Source organism: Protopterus annectens, chromosome 2.part0, assembly GCF_019279795.1.
Source record: "Protopterus annectens isolate FY-2018-M chromosome 2.part0, PAN1.0, whole genome shotgun sequence".
NCBI lineage: Eukaryota > Metazoa > Chordata > Ceratodontiformes > Protopteridae > Protopterus > Protopterus annectens.
Genome location: NC_056728.1, coordinates 267,409,951 through 267,425,034, shown reverse-complemented (window position 1 = coordinate 267,425,034; position 15,084 = coordinate 267,409,951). Strand labels below are relative to the sequence as shown.

Here is a 15,084-nt window from a genome sequence, read left to right as displayed (position 1 = left end):
CCTCACACACAGTGAAACTAGCTAGAAAAATACACAGTACACAAAGTGCTATAAATAACAAAGAAATAAAGAACAAAATAAACAAAAAACAGGATACTTAATGTTATATATTATAGCTCCGAGTTTGCTCAGTGTCCTTCCTTCGATTAGCTCAGTGTGAAATGGCAGAACACTCACAACTGACCTTCTTAGGTAACAGAAAGTTGAAACCTGAGACAGCTTTTAAGAAAGAAATCTCAAAAGAACCAATGAGGTGCTTAGTCTAAGCTGTAGTCCAGGTGACCTCAGTCAGCCAATGACCTCAAACAATTCTCTCTCATGATCATGAAGAAAGGGCAAACACCATGGAAGGGAGATTGTATCTTGTACTTTATCTGCCACACTTCACCACAGCAGTGGGAAAAAGTAATTAAATAACTGGGTAGTTGTTCTGCAGTGCATACAGCATATGTGGACCTGGCCAAGGCATTAACACTATTCTTCATGCAGACATTGACAGACATCTAAATCTGAATAGAAATCCTTATAAATCTGAAAATAAATTCTTATTGTGTGTGATGGAAAGCTAACTGATTGTCTGACAGAACCCATGGGGTTAGAGTTGCAGGTGCCACTTCAAGAAAAAAAAGATTAGAAATGGTGTATCACACGGCTCAGTGTTGGGCTTCTCCTATTTGGCATCTTTCTCAGACCTTCAGGCCAGCACTCCTGGTCGTTGGTTAATTAAGTTAACCAGATGACTACAAATTGTGTGTTGTTATTCAGTCTTCCACTGACTGACAATTGCTCCAACATGGGTTAGACCATGTTAACAACTGGTGCAAGGGCAATGGCCTCATATACAATATGAAGAAATGTATCAGAGTTCATTTAGGAAAACAAAACATCTTCACTTACCATATACATGATTCAGTCCTCCAATCAGACAACGTTGTAGGGGATCTAGGCAGTCTTGCTGATAATTCCCTACCATTTTGACCACCGTATCTCCTCAGTAGTTCAGAAAGCCTTCTGTCAGTCTCATCTAATTTCCAAAGGCATCTCCACTAGATCTAAAGAAGTCTTAATACCCATTTCATCATAACTCATATCTGTTATTGCATGTAATTGCTTCTTTTGGCATTTAATTAATTTTCCTTTACTTGAATCTCATCAGACCCATTATTAAATAAAATGTACCTTCTGGTGTGTATTTGACTAAACATATCATTCAGCCTGAGATACTGCAGAAACTCATAACTAAAAAGATCAGTGGCCTCAAAAATATTAGTTATCCTGACAGGCTGGCAGCCCTATCTCTGTACTCACTCTGTTACAGATTCATCCGTCAAGATCTGTGTCTACCTTTTCAAGCCATGAAAGATCCAGTCCTCGTTGACCTTCTACTCCTTCACAGAACAAATGGCAACTCAAATAACTGGTAAACAGAATAAAACCTTTATCTACAGATAAATAAGGCATGTTGGCAAGACAGATTTAGATCCCAACATATCCCTCACATCTGGAGTATATGACATGTCAAGCAGAGTAGATCTTTCACTACCTTCAAGGGAGATCTAATAAGGGTTCCTATTAGAACAATGAACACACATTTCATTGAATGTGTTTTCATCAACACCTAAACAGCGAACAGGCAAAACAGCAAAGCGGCTGTTCAGCGAATTCTTTCTCTGGGAAAGAAGTCGTTTGACCGCTTCGTTGCTTTGCCGTGTTCTGCACTGTAGTGTGGTCTCAGAGATTCCCTTATCCGGTATAGCTCCTGAGCATAAATGTGCAACAGTTACTGACCTTAGGGTTAGGGTGCAGGTTAAGGTAAGTGCATATGTTTTAAACTGTTTACATTTTTTTTTGTGTTAAGATGTACGGTTGAGTTAAGTACATATGTGTTTTAAGCTGTTTACTTTGTTTTTGGGGGGTAGAATTAGGGTTAAGGTAAGTGTGTATGTGTTTGGAACTGTTTACGTAAATGTGCAACAGTTACTGACCTTAGGGTTAGGGTGCGGGTTAAGGTAAGTGCATATATTTTAAACTGTTTATTTTTTTTTGTGTTAGATGTATGGTTGAGTTAGGTGCATATGTGTTTTTAGCTGTTACTTTGTTTTAGGGGTGTAGAATTAGGGTTAAGGTAAGTGTGCATGTGTTTGGAAATGTTTACTGTTTTTTTTTTTTGGTTGGAACAGAGATTTCTTTCCCTAGGAAAGAAATCGCTGTTCTGAGGTGTCGACATTTTCAGCTTTTGCTGGAACAGGGTAGATGAAACATCGTTCGCTGTTTTAAGCGTTCAATGTTTTAATATAGACCCTCTAATAATTGGATAGGCAACTTTAAATTCTACCCCAGTCTATCACATCTTGCCTTCTTTGAGGTTAGATGGAACTTTTGAATGTTGGCCAGACATCTACTAGTGTACAGACTGATTGCCTAGTACTTACTTATTAACCAACTAACTGTTACAAACTTTGAACCTCAAAGCATGAATGTAATATAATCCACACATTAACAAAGGATAAGATCTTCATCTGAAGAAAGGCAAAATGCCATTGAACACATCACAATCCATAATCTCTCAACAAAGCCATATCTGTCTCATTAAGCCCTCAGTGCCTATCCTTCATATTTGCTACCCCCAGCTCTTCACAACCAAAAAAAAAAAAGGTTCTTAAGTCAAGTGCCTGTACCAGCATTTTGTTATAGAGAAAAATGCATGCATTATGCAGGACTCAGAGCTCCTGATTGTGCCCCTTAACACTTTGTGCCCGGGGCAATTGCCCCCTTACCCCCACCCTTGCTGCGCTATTGTCTCCCAATTCTGAACTAAAACATAGTATCAAAAAGACTTCTTCAATGACAGATGCATCATATGTCTCAACCTCTTAGACCAAGAAATCTGGACACAGCCATAAATAAAAGTGGGACAAAGGTCCAAAAATAGGGACAATTTTTAAATATTGCTCTTACAAACTTGGAAAGTTGATAGAATAACAGGTTTTGCATTAGCATATATTTTATGAAGGGTATCAAGTCTGAAACTCAAATATCTGTCATTATTTTCTAACTTCAGTTGTTAACAATCTGCCACTAATTTGCCACAAAACCAGAATTTTATGAAAAATGGACCACAAATATAAGGCAAAAATCTGGACATTCTGTGAAAATCTGTACAGTTGAGAGGTATGATGCATCTGCATCTTCCTAGGTTTAAATGCACACAGCTTAAATAATCAATCATTAGAGGGAAAAACTTTTATTTTAAAACTAGAGTTAACTTAAAGCAAGGAACTACATTGTTACTAAGGCACCTTTCTAATTTTAAGTAAACACCACAACAACAAACTGCATCTGTAGTTAAAACCATTCACAGAAAATGCTTATCAGATTAACAGCATACACAAACACTATTCACATAAATAAATCAACAAAATGCTCTACATTATTACAGGCAGTTGGTAATAATTCTTCAACAAGCAACATAATGATAGTCTCTCCTATACACAATGAAACAAGTGAGGTCCTTCCTATGCTGTGCAGGTCATGTGCAACTGGCTGGTTGGGACACTCTCTCTTGACCTTCAACTGTTAAGCAAGTACTTGGCAAGTATATTTACTCATGACTTCAAAAGATCCAAAATAACTCTACTCAAACATTGGTATGTTCTTCTGCTTTTTTATGCAGTTCCACAGTTATTCACACTGTAAAGGGCTGAACCAACCTAAGATGCCCCTGCCAGACGACATCTGTTACATTGCTCAGGAAGAGAGAACTCTGGCAAACCCAGAACTGCAAGTGTATTTATTTAATTGTTAATGCAAATACTCAAAAATATGCATACAATATTTTTTTCACTTTTTTCTACTTGTTTGTACATCTCCAAGATCATACACATTGGAACAAATGGAATTCTGTCCAAGACGCAGGTCAAATATCTCTGTGAGGGACAAGAATTGTGCTATCAATCTGTTTCCACAAGAGCACTGCAGGAATGTTAATTCACATTTCCAATGCAAATAATGAAAATATTTCTACACTGAGAAAAGCAAATATTTATCTGCACCATTAATAGATGCCAAGGTGGGACACCCAATAGAACATCTGCCTGTGGAATTGAAGGTCATGGGTTCTTGTCCCAGCCAAAAAAACGAGGTTACAGAAAAAATATAGTGGCTGCATGTAGCTGAGGACGGGTATGCTATTCAAAGAGTCCTGATCCTCATTCTGCCCTGTTGGATGTGTACATATAAGTAAATTAATTCAAGGTATTATTTCCAAAAATTATCTCTGTCTTGGCCAACAACTCTCCTATAAAATGGGCATATGCATTTCCAAACCATGTGTGTAGGTAAGGGAGTGCCCACTGCTAGCTGCCTAAGATTCAGTTGTTTCACAGTCTTAGCACTGTGTACAAATTAATTTTGAAATAAGAAAAGAATTACATAAACACAAATGCTTCCACTTTATGCAGGCATAGTTAACTACATAGAGTGGAAAAGTGTGACTAACAATGCTCATCTTCCCCTCTTCTCAAGGGTGCTCTAACCTCTCTTACTGCCTTGTAGACAAATGGCAGGGATCTGCAGAATTCTCACCAACCTCATCTTGCTTCATGAATCAGCATAATTTCCCTCTCTTGCTTGGATGAAAAGAAATAATGAAATGAGTCAATGAAGTCTAGTGGTGATAACATATGCCTCTAAGCTTACTCTGATTCCACATGTTGTTTTCACTTTTAAGGTTTGCGATTTTAGCATCAGAGCTTAGCCAAGACAGATGGTCTATCAAATAAAGCTGTTTGAATATTTGAATAGCTGGAAAGAGTAAAAGTGATTTTTGCTGCTATAGTGTCTGTGTATACACACACACACACACACACACACACACATATATATATATATATATATATATATATATATATATATATATATATATATACATGTGTGTAGAGAGAGAGAAAGAGTGTGTGCTTGTGTGTGTGTGTGTGTGTGTGTGTGTGTGTGTGTGTGTGTGTGTGTGTGTGTGTGTGTGTGTGTTTGCATGTGTGTGAACAAAACGAGGTCAGTCATATACTAAGTTATTTTTGTTGCATATAAAACATCAGATGAATGTACATAGCTTACATCATTTCCAATAATTATAGAAAAAAATGCACTTCGTAAAAACTAAATTTATTATGTGCTCACTTCTGACATGTTGACAGCATACTAAACATATATCTTTCCCTAGACACTTTTTTCCCCTACCAGGCATTACTGCATTTGTCCACCTGTTTGGCTGCCCAAATCTTCTAAATCACTGTTACAGTTAGCGTGTACAGATACAGCTGTTTTATGTGTTTAGCTGTGTTTCTCCTACTGACTACCTATCCAAAATAATTTACTCAATTCTACCTTTTCGTCACATTCAAAGTATTATGTAACAAACAATACATGTATATTGGGTCACAACTGCAGCTAACAGATACTAGATGTTACAGGAGTATCATAGTGTTGCATATTTTTAAGATTCAGTAAACATTCTGAAAACAATCACCTTGATTGCTAAACCAGCTGGAGTGAGTTTTTCAATATTGCGTTCATTTAAGCAGTCCTCCCCCATCAGCGAAGTTAGATGTTGCAAGCATTCAGCATGTCCTTGTGAGGCAGATATGTGCAACAGATTGTTTCCATTTTCATCATGGATCTTATCCAGATTATCAGCTGCTAGATGTGGCTGAAACAGTCAAAACAGAAAACAAAGATGTTATTACATAAATGAACAAAGATCCAAACAAGTACCAACACCAGATATGTCACTGTAACGGATAATATCTACATTGTTTCGAAGACAGTAATGACGTGTGATGCACATATGCAGTTATTTTACTAATTATACAGTTAACAGCGTCATTATAGAAGTGGTAACCAACAGTCAATTTAAACTTTTACCTGAGTAGCTTAAGACTTTTTCAAGATTAATCCATTATAAATGGTATACCACCCAAGCTATAGTATAAGCATACAGCGACACTTCCATAATAACGCACTGAAGGGCACCACCACAGAATTCTTAACATTCCATGACTATGTGGTACATCAAAAGAAACAATTGGTTCAACCTTACTCCACTAAATATACTACATTTTTTATAACCTACTGGATGGAAATCTGGCTACAGAAGCACTGCTTCTCATCGACATTTAACTGTCTTAGCACACAGACACATGAACAGCAAAAATCCCCATAGCACGGCAGACCTACATTATCATAACTCCAGTTTCAACAGAGTACAACATCACAGCCCTCAGGGGTTCTTTGCAATGAAATAACAGACACATTCTTACAACAGCTGATCTATGAAGAGGACATCACTTCATGGGTCCTATGATTACAGTTAATTTCTCCACCAAACAATCTGCATATTTTTTTCTGGAAGTTCCAGAACTCAGGAATGAACATGCACAGGTGATGGCACATACCCTGACATTACATGTTCAGTATGTAAGCCCACCTAATCCCCTGTTTGCCTTTTGTTCTCCCCAAACCATTAGTGATCACTTTGATGAAAAGCAAAAACAATAATGAAGATTGACCCCTACTGATAACAAATGATATACAGTATAAACCTAAGCAAAACTACCCAAGTTACACTGCAATCAAACTGTCAAACATCTGAGGCTTCTCTGAGGGGCAACTTCCCCACACAGTATTTCTGATTCATCAAAAAAGGTACTCTTCATACATCTGTTAAGTCTAACATTGACATGAGCCAAATCAGTAAGCTATTAGGGTTAAAGGAACAGGAAAATTATCCCAGGACCAGCTTAAAAGTCTGAGTCATGAAGAACCTCTTCCCAGATGAGGCCTAACTTTCAGAGTTTTGGTCAGGGCTACAACACATTTATTTATTTATTTTACAGTTTGCTTACCGGGATAGTCCATTGGGTCAAGAAGAGCCTGTTTTCAATGGAGTCCAGGGGAGAAAAGCTCCGTAAGACATACAATTTAGACAAATCATTAAAAAATGAGTAATACAGTATACAGTTTACAGAAGAAATTTAAAAGAAAATTTGAAAAAAAAAATGTCAGCAAGTATTAACAAATGCCTTTGTTTATGCAGTGGAAAATATAACAGTAGAGGTGAAGGAGCTTTCAATAGGTATCAAATAAGAGTTACAGCAGGGTACAGAGGGAGGACAGGAGGAGTTAAGTGTCAAGTAAGAAAACAGAGAATAGTAAGAAGTAGTGTATGAGGAGTGTAAGGAGGTGGGAAGAAAGGAGGGTTAAAAGTTATGGTAGCTTAGTGAGAGGAAGGAGAAGAGAGAGGAAGGAAGAGTGAGAAACAGGGTATAATGCTGAAGGGAGTTATGTAGGGTGAGAGCATGAACATTCCCAGAAGGTATGAGATGGGAATGGAGTAAGGTCTTAAAGGTAGAGTGGTTATGGGTGGTGCGAATGACAGGTGGCAGAGAACTTCATGGTCCCAAACAGCCACTGCGACCAAGTCTGTCAAAAGGCAGACCAAGTATGCACCAGACACAACTACTTACAAAGAGAATTAACAAATATGATTGCAGCTAAGGCCAATAAGCAGAAGCCCCACCAATGCACAGAACATAAATGCACACCTCTGAAGGAGTGAAGGTGGTAGTTATTGACCATCACTTCCTCAGGGGGATAAACCACTGATATGCCTAATCATGGGATTGGTCTATATGGTTGTACCACTCCAGGAAGGAAGTAACCTCTCAGTTCCCACAATTTCCACTCCCAAAAAGAAACTGGACAAGAAAGGGCCAATTCAATGATGAAATAAATCATGCCTTCAAGAGGAAGAGGAGGGGGACCAAGTTCCTGAACAGGATGGAGAAGGTCCACTCATATCAGGCCCACAGCAATGAGTTCACAAGTACAGGTAGAGCCAATAAAAAGGGATATTAGCCCATGGATGACCACATACATTACCACAACAGTAGGTCCAATAGCAGACAGGGAAGCATATTGAACATGAAGCTCAAGTATCCTGAAGGGGGGCAATCCCCAAAAGGGATGTAAGATAGCTTTCACAAGGAAACTGCTTGACCAGCCAGAGTTCTGCCTCAGTCCTGTCCTCCCCTGTCTACCAAGGTCAGAAGACCGCCAAGAAATCAGATATGAAGATTCTGAACTATCAAACAGGAATGGCATGGATATCCACAACAGTTACATTGTGGTAGTATAAAGTGTTGTTTCATACAAATGGAGACCCTCATCCCTGTGGAATCTAAAGAAGAGACTTGCCAATACTTTGAGAGTCATTCCCAAAGGAATAACTCTGAAGGCCATCAGGATAAGAAAAAAAAATTGGCAGTTGTTTCACAAAAATCCCTGGCCAGAGCCATGAAAAAATTCTAGAATCATCCAAAGGCTGACAACCAAATTTATGACACACACAACCACAATGGGGGGGTCAAGAGTAAGACTTAACTAAGTCAATGAAATCTGCAATAAGACTCAAAATCAGCAAAGGAAAGGGCTACTCCCCCTCAAAATCTGTGGAGGGGGCAATACCGTACCCCTTTCAAACTGCTTTCTAAGCAGTAGAAATGGAGAAGCATGATCCTTCAGGAAAGCACACAGCAGCCCAACCCAAAAGGTCCAGTTAAGTCATGTTTTTGGTGCTGCCTTCCAGAATGGACTGCAGACGAGTACATGCAGTGGAGAGTCTAAGCAACTACAAACACATTTTTACTTCAGCCATGCTCATAACTGTGAATGAGAAAGTATGACAGCAAAAAGGGCTGAAGTACACAAAAAAACAGCAAGGGTTAACATCCATATGCACCTTGCCCAAAAGGGTACCGCATAGCAGGGCATGTGCCAAGCCAAGAGAAGAGAGTCCGCAGCAACCTCAAATCAAATGTCAGGAAGTTCAAGGAGATTAAGGGGAGGCTAAGCAAGCTACTCCTCACCATTAAACACTCATCAACAATAACAAGAAGGCCACATGAAGGATTACTCATCAGGAGTTAGGTAGAAAGGCCACCAGTCTGGCAGTCCTAAATTAGAAGCCAACACTGATGGGTTTGAAACTGGTAGAGGGGTTAGCTCAGAGACCTCAAATGCAACAGCATGCGCATGAAGGGACAGCATTCATGCCAGAGAAATCAGTCAGGTCAAAAATCAGGCCAGGCCTGTGTCCATACCCAGGCACCCAAGCCTGGGCACCCTGACCCCTCTGGAAGGGAGGGATCAGAAGGGAAGGGCAAACTCCAAACTTAGAAGTGAATGCTCTTATGGCAGCAGAAAAACAGTTCATGCAACCAAATGCATTATACATAACAAGAAATTTCCCCAAGATAAATCCTCAGCCAGGAGCAAGACAACCTGCTGCTAGCCATGCTTAAAAGCTTCAACCACCACAGCATGCTCTTAAGGCTGAATAAGCTCAAAAGGTAACCCCAGCTGTAAGACACCCCCAATCACTGGCTTTGAAGGAATTGCAGTGAAAGCCCTTAAGGGAGGATAATAAAGTGCATCTAAAAAGACACAGCCTAGTGGCCTACATGAGCACTAGCATGAATGTGTGACTGGAATATTCAGGGTATTGTGCTGACTATGACCTGTCTGCTAGGGGGACAGGCCTAAAATGGGGCTGATGACTGCATCAAACCAAGGTCCTTAAGGGTAAAATCCTGCACCAGTGACTAACTCCCACCAAGAGCCCATAAATGCTTCTCTTACCTCTGGGCTGCAAGCCTTGTTAGGGCTCACTCAATGGAAAAAAAATGACCAGCCTTGCTAAACTTTGGGACTGGAGTCCCAAAGATGAAACTTCAGCCTGCATACCTCAGTCTATTATTTTGTGATGCAAGGGCTGTTTCTCGGCATCAGACAGAAAGAAGGACCATGCCAATCATCTAAGGAAAAGGTGGTACAAACACCTCAGGATGCACACCTTAAGAAATGGAGAACTGAATTCATGCATGTCAAGTGCAACTCCAACTGCTGCAAAGTCTAGAACGCCATGCAAAATGTAGACCTACATTTTAGAAGAGTACAAGACATCCAGTCTTCCAAGCAATGTTTCAGGAGCAGTAATTTTATCATACCTGTTATGTGTCATAAGAGAATCCCCCATCAGTACTATGATAAGTTCTCTATCAGTAGGACATTGGCAAATTTCAGCAAACACTCAAGAAATAAAAGGACATATGAATACAGAAACTTCTACTGAAAACAGCAAAGCGAAAGATTCAAACTATGCCAGTGGCAAAAAGAACCGGTGATTGGGATTATTTATCTAATGCATGATGTCGGCACATGTACTGCTGTGGGTGTGCATAAGCATCTATCTCCTAGCAGCGAAGCTTCTAGAAAAAGAATGCCAGTTGCTGACCAGTGGAGAAGACAAACCCAAGTACCTCCACCTGGGGGAGGCAGCAGCCTTGATGTTAGATTCAACACTGACTTATGTGAGCTCTCCATACAGATTTACAGTCAGGATAATGAAGACCTCTTATCTGGCATACATAAATGTAAGTATGAGGTTACTCATAAAGCAACGTGCTGTCATTTTTTTCCTTGAATTAGTTACTTTAACTATTTCATCAGAAAGTTAAATGAAACAATGAAGACAATAAATGCACAAAAGCGACTAGTTGCTGATCTGAAGAGGCAAAACTAAAGGTAAAACATTCACTAAACAAAGGTTTCAGCAAATCATCAAATTGCAGTGCTGGAAATCTCACTTACCACCACTGTTAAATTTTCCACCCTTCAAAGGGAACAAGTACCAGCACAGAAAGTGCAAGACTAACCAAATTAAAATACCATCAAGAGTTGACAAACTCTGCATCACATCTCTATAGGTTCTCACTTCTTAATCCCATGCAAACAGCATCCTGAAGGTTGAAACTTCTTGCTGATACTGACTTTCTATAGGTATTTTTCTTATGTGACTCTGCATTTTGACAATGGTTCTTATTAGTGATTCAACCTAGTGTCTGGAAGATAAGCAGTGTACAAGCCTGTACTTTCAATCCATGAAGAAAGATGGGAAAAAAAACATATAACTTGGCAAACCATTGCAAAGGAGAAAAAAAAACAAGATAAAAAGTAAATAAAATACTGCATAACCATAATGTATGACACTGATGTGCAATAGTTTATTCACTCGAACTATAGTTAAATAAACGTTACCTTCGTGATTAAACTGAACATTCTCCCACACTTATGTGTACATGCTTGTGCATGTATGCGCACTCACATACACATGCATGTGCATGCGCAAGCAGCATACACTGCTTGATTTGTCAATGCCAAATGCTAGCTTATACTGGAGGAGTGAAATGACATAACAGGAGACTATGAAAGAGACAAGTACAAGACAAATGGCAGGATAGATTAAACAACAAATATGGCATGCATTTGGGATGGAGGGGGAACCACAGCTTAAAGAAAAAAAAATCAAAAGGAGAAAATGCACCCCAGCCAAAAAATGACTTGGAGAACCAAGTGCTCTGATGCAACAACCATGATATTACTGTGCTGGGCATTATTCTGGTAACCATAATGGTAAATATACTGTAACCTCTCCCTGTTGTACATTTACTGTTAAAGATGCACACATACTGACCTCCTGGGGCTAATTCAGTATATACAACTGATCTGTGGGTTCAGCAAGGTAAAGAGAACAGTCTGAATTCCCAACCTGGTGATGCATGCATTAATGGATCATAAGTAGAAAACAGTAACATACTACTGTAGTTTCAAAGAAATAAACCAAAATTTGGGAAAGAATTCCACATTTAAATATACTTGGCAACCTACTTTACAGTGTGTCTAATGCAGCAAGAACATGGGTCACCAATTTGATGCATCCAAATTTCTGATTACACACTTATGATTTATGGATCTCAAAGCCAACAGTGATCAAAAGCGAATCTGTACACTGCATTTTAACTTGTTTGACTTGTGCATCAAGGCTTATCTAGTTAATCATCTGATAAATATGTAGGTAGACTGATCCTGTAGACCCTTTTCAGCCATAACCCAAGCAGCAAAGGCTAGGTCTACAGAGAACTTAAAGTAGTCAGTCCAACAGCAGTTCTTACAGAGCATGAAAACAAAGTGTAACTGGACATCAGTAGCAGTGATACCGTTAAGTTTAAAAGATGAGCAATAATTACTGATTTAAAATGTGAGCAGGGTAATCCTGGCCAGCGAACACAGAAAGGTCTCTATTTTGTGGAGGAACACAACAGTCTTAAAGGCTGGGCACACAAGGCCTTATGTAGATAATGACTTTTCATATCAAAAACAAACTAAAAGAAATGGCCTTCTTCCTTTCATATGACTCTGCACAGAAATGAAACTTCATTTCAAGTTGCTGGATCCTGCTTTACTTCAAGTTGCCTGCCCACTTGGATTAAAAATATAACCAGACACCTATCAAGCACAAGATGAACTTGCAAAGAGATAACAGCAGGAGTCAGAAGAAGATGGCGAGGGTATAAGCAGGGTTGCCAGACGTCCCTATTTGGGCGGGACTGTCCCAAGATCAGCAGCCTGATCCCGAGTCCCGCACTGCCGGTTTAAATCCTGGGCAGCCTCTGCTTTTTTTTTTTTTTTTTTTTTTTGATTGGCCCGTATACCGGCATACGGGCCAATCAGAAATCGCTAAACACAGAGCTTCTTGTGTTTAATGCAGAACGTCGCAGTTCCGCATTAAACAGAAGTAGCTCCGTATTTAGCAATTTTTGATTAGCCTGTATACCGGTATACGGGCCAATCAAAAAATCGCAAAACAGAGCTACTTCTGTTTAATGCAGAACTGCGATGTTCCGCATTAAACAGAAGTAGCTCCGTGTTTAGTGATTTTTGATTGGCCCGTATACCGGTATACAGGCCAATCAAAAAAAATCGGAAAACATAGCTACTTCTGTTTAATGCGGATCTGCAATGTTCCGCATTAAACAGAAGTAGCTCCGGTATACAGGCCAATCAAAAAAATCGCAAAACAGAGCTACTTCTGTTTAATGCGGAACTGCGATGTTTCGCATTAAACAGAAGTAGCTCTGTGTTTTGCACTTTTTGATTGGCCCATATACTGGTATATGGGTCAATCAAAAAATCGCAAAACAGATCTACTTCTGTTTAATGCGGATCTGCAATGTTCCGCATTAAACAGAAGTAGCTCCGTGTTTAGTGATTTTTGATTGGCCCGTATACCGGTATACAGGCCAATCAAAAAAAATCGGAAAACATAGCTACTTCTGTTTAATGCGGATCTGCAATGTTCCGCATTAAACAGAAGTAGCTCCGGTATACAGGCCAATCAAAAAAATCGCAAAACAGAGCTACTTCTGTTTAATGCGGAACTGCGATGTTTCGCATTAAACAGAAGTAGCTCTGTGTTTTGCACTTTTTGATTGGCCCATATACTGGTATATGGGTCAATCAAAAAATCGCAAAACAGATCTACTTCTGTTTAATGCGGAACTGCGATGTTTCGCATTAAACAGAAGCAGCTCCGTGCTTATAAAAAATAAACACAGAGCTACTTTTGTTTAATGCGGAACTCTGATGTTCCGCATTAAAGACCCTGGTGTGGAAGACCTTTTTTTAGTCTTCACTCACAGTGAAAGACCTTTTTTTTTAGTCTTCACTTTTGTTTGTCCCTATGTGGCTAGTCGGAAATCTGGCAACCCTGGGTATAAGCAACCAGTCAATATAGGTGCAAAAAAGCACTTCAAAGGAGAGATTTCCTGCAAAAGCCCTTTCCTGATTTCCAAAAGAAAATGATGGATAAAATAAAGGAAATGAAACAGTTTAAAAAAAAGTGGAAGATTCCATAAAAATGCACTATGGACATTGAATGAGGACACTACTTAAAAAAGGATGTTATATTATCAAAATGTGACTGCCTTCTGAAAGACACCTTAAATTCAGTGTAATCAGTAAGTTCTAGACAGAAAAAAACTGTTGGCTTAATATAAATATAATGGTATAAGTATTATATGCCAACATTTTACTTAAGAACAAGAGCTTATGTTTAATGAATGCGGGGGGGGGGGGTACACTGCATGATGTATTATTCTCAAACTGTAAACAGTGTTTACATTCAGTTAACTAAGATACTATGAGAGTGGGGAAAGGAGGGTGAGACAAGTACATGATGAATGAAAATTGAAACAATTACATTATGTGATGGAAGTCATTAGACAATACTGTCTAAAGTTAACTCTGGTAATGCATGCACTAGATCATAGGAATCTTAAAAAACACAAGACGAGTGAGTCTTGCAACCATTAAGCCCTGCCAATATCTATCCTTAGACTTTATTTCCTTTTCAAGGAGGGCTAGGCCAGCCAAGCCAGGGGAGAATTTGTGAATCCAATCATCCAATCCCTATCTGAAGGAAGATAATGTATCACATTGCTTGATCTGCCAGAGGAGTCTATTCTAGAGCTGGGGAATGTGCTACATAATATCTTACCACTATGTCTTACTTCTTTGCTAATGGAAATTTAGATCTTTGGTTCTGGCATTTGCAGGATTGCTGGATTTGTGGAGATGCAAGAAATCCAGAACCATTGGAACCCTAGTGTACTGGAAGGCAAGGTACAGATTTCCCTTCAGAAGTTTATACGATAATGAACAAAGAGACAATACTTCCATTATTTTCTGGTAATTTACAGTTATCAGCTATTTACAAATATAAGTTGTTGCTGAGGGGCTTTGGTGTCAGAAGGGACTTCCTACTTCTATAAATGTATACAGAATTAACAAGATAAGTACATTGACTGAAAGTAGGCTAGATAGCAGATTTACAAAAATAAATCACTTCAAACACTAGCTGAAGAAAACTATTTAAAAGCAGAAGGTTGTTTGTTACAATTAAAAATGCAAAAGGTTGTTTGATATAATTAGAATACAAAACATCTGCACTGTAAACTGTTTTAAAACCACTGAGATCACTGACTACCATTGTCAAAATAACTATCCATTCCGTCTTCTTGTCACTTCATGCTGACAAAAGCTCCTGATTGAATGAAAAAGGAAACATAATATATTGTATATTGGAAACAGATAGACAATATTGTATAATGTTAGTTCTAAGAATGCTTGCAC

The 15,084-nt window shown here is 39.0% G+C and overlaps 1 protein-coding gene across 9 annotated transcripts in view; it reads right to left on the bottom strand.

Moving 5' to 3' along the window:
• The window catches only part of LOC122793060 (synuclein alpha interacting protein), a 2,145,219-nt gene that overhangs the window by 426,628 nt on the left and 1,703,507 nt on the right, over positions 1-15,084 (bottom strand). For all 9 annotated transcript variants that reach the window (XM_044060745.1, XM_044060746.1, XM_044060744.1 and 6 more), the window contains one exon: positions 5,525-5,704. In XM_044060745.1, the coding sequence (XP_043916680.1) occupies positions 5,525-5,704 (180 nt within the window). The remainder of the gene's footprint in view (positions 1-5,524; positions 5,705-15,084) is intronic.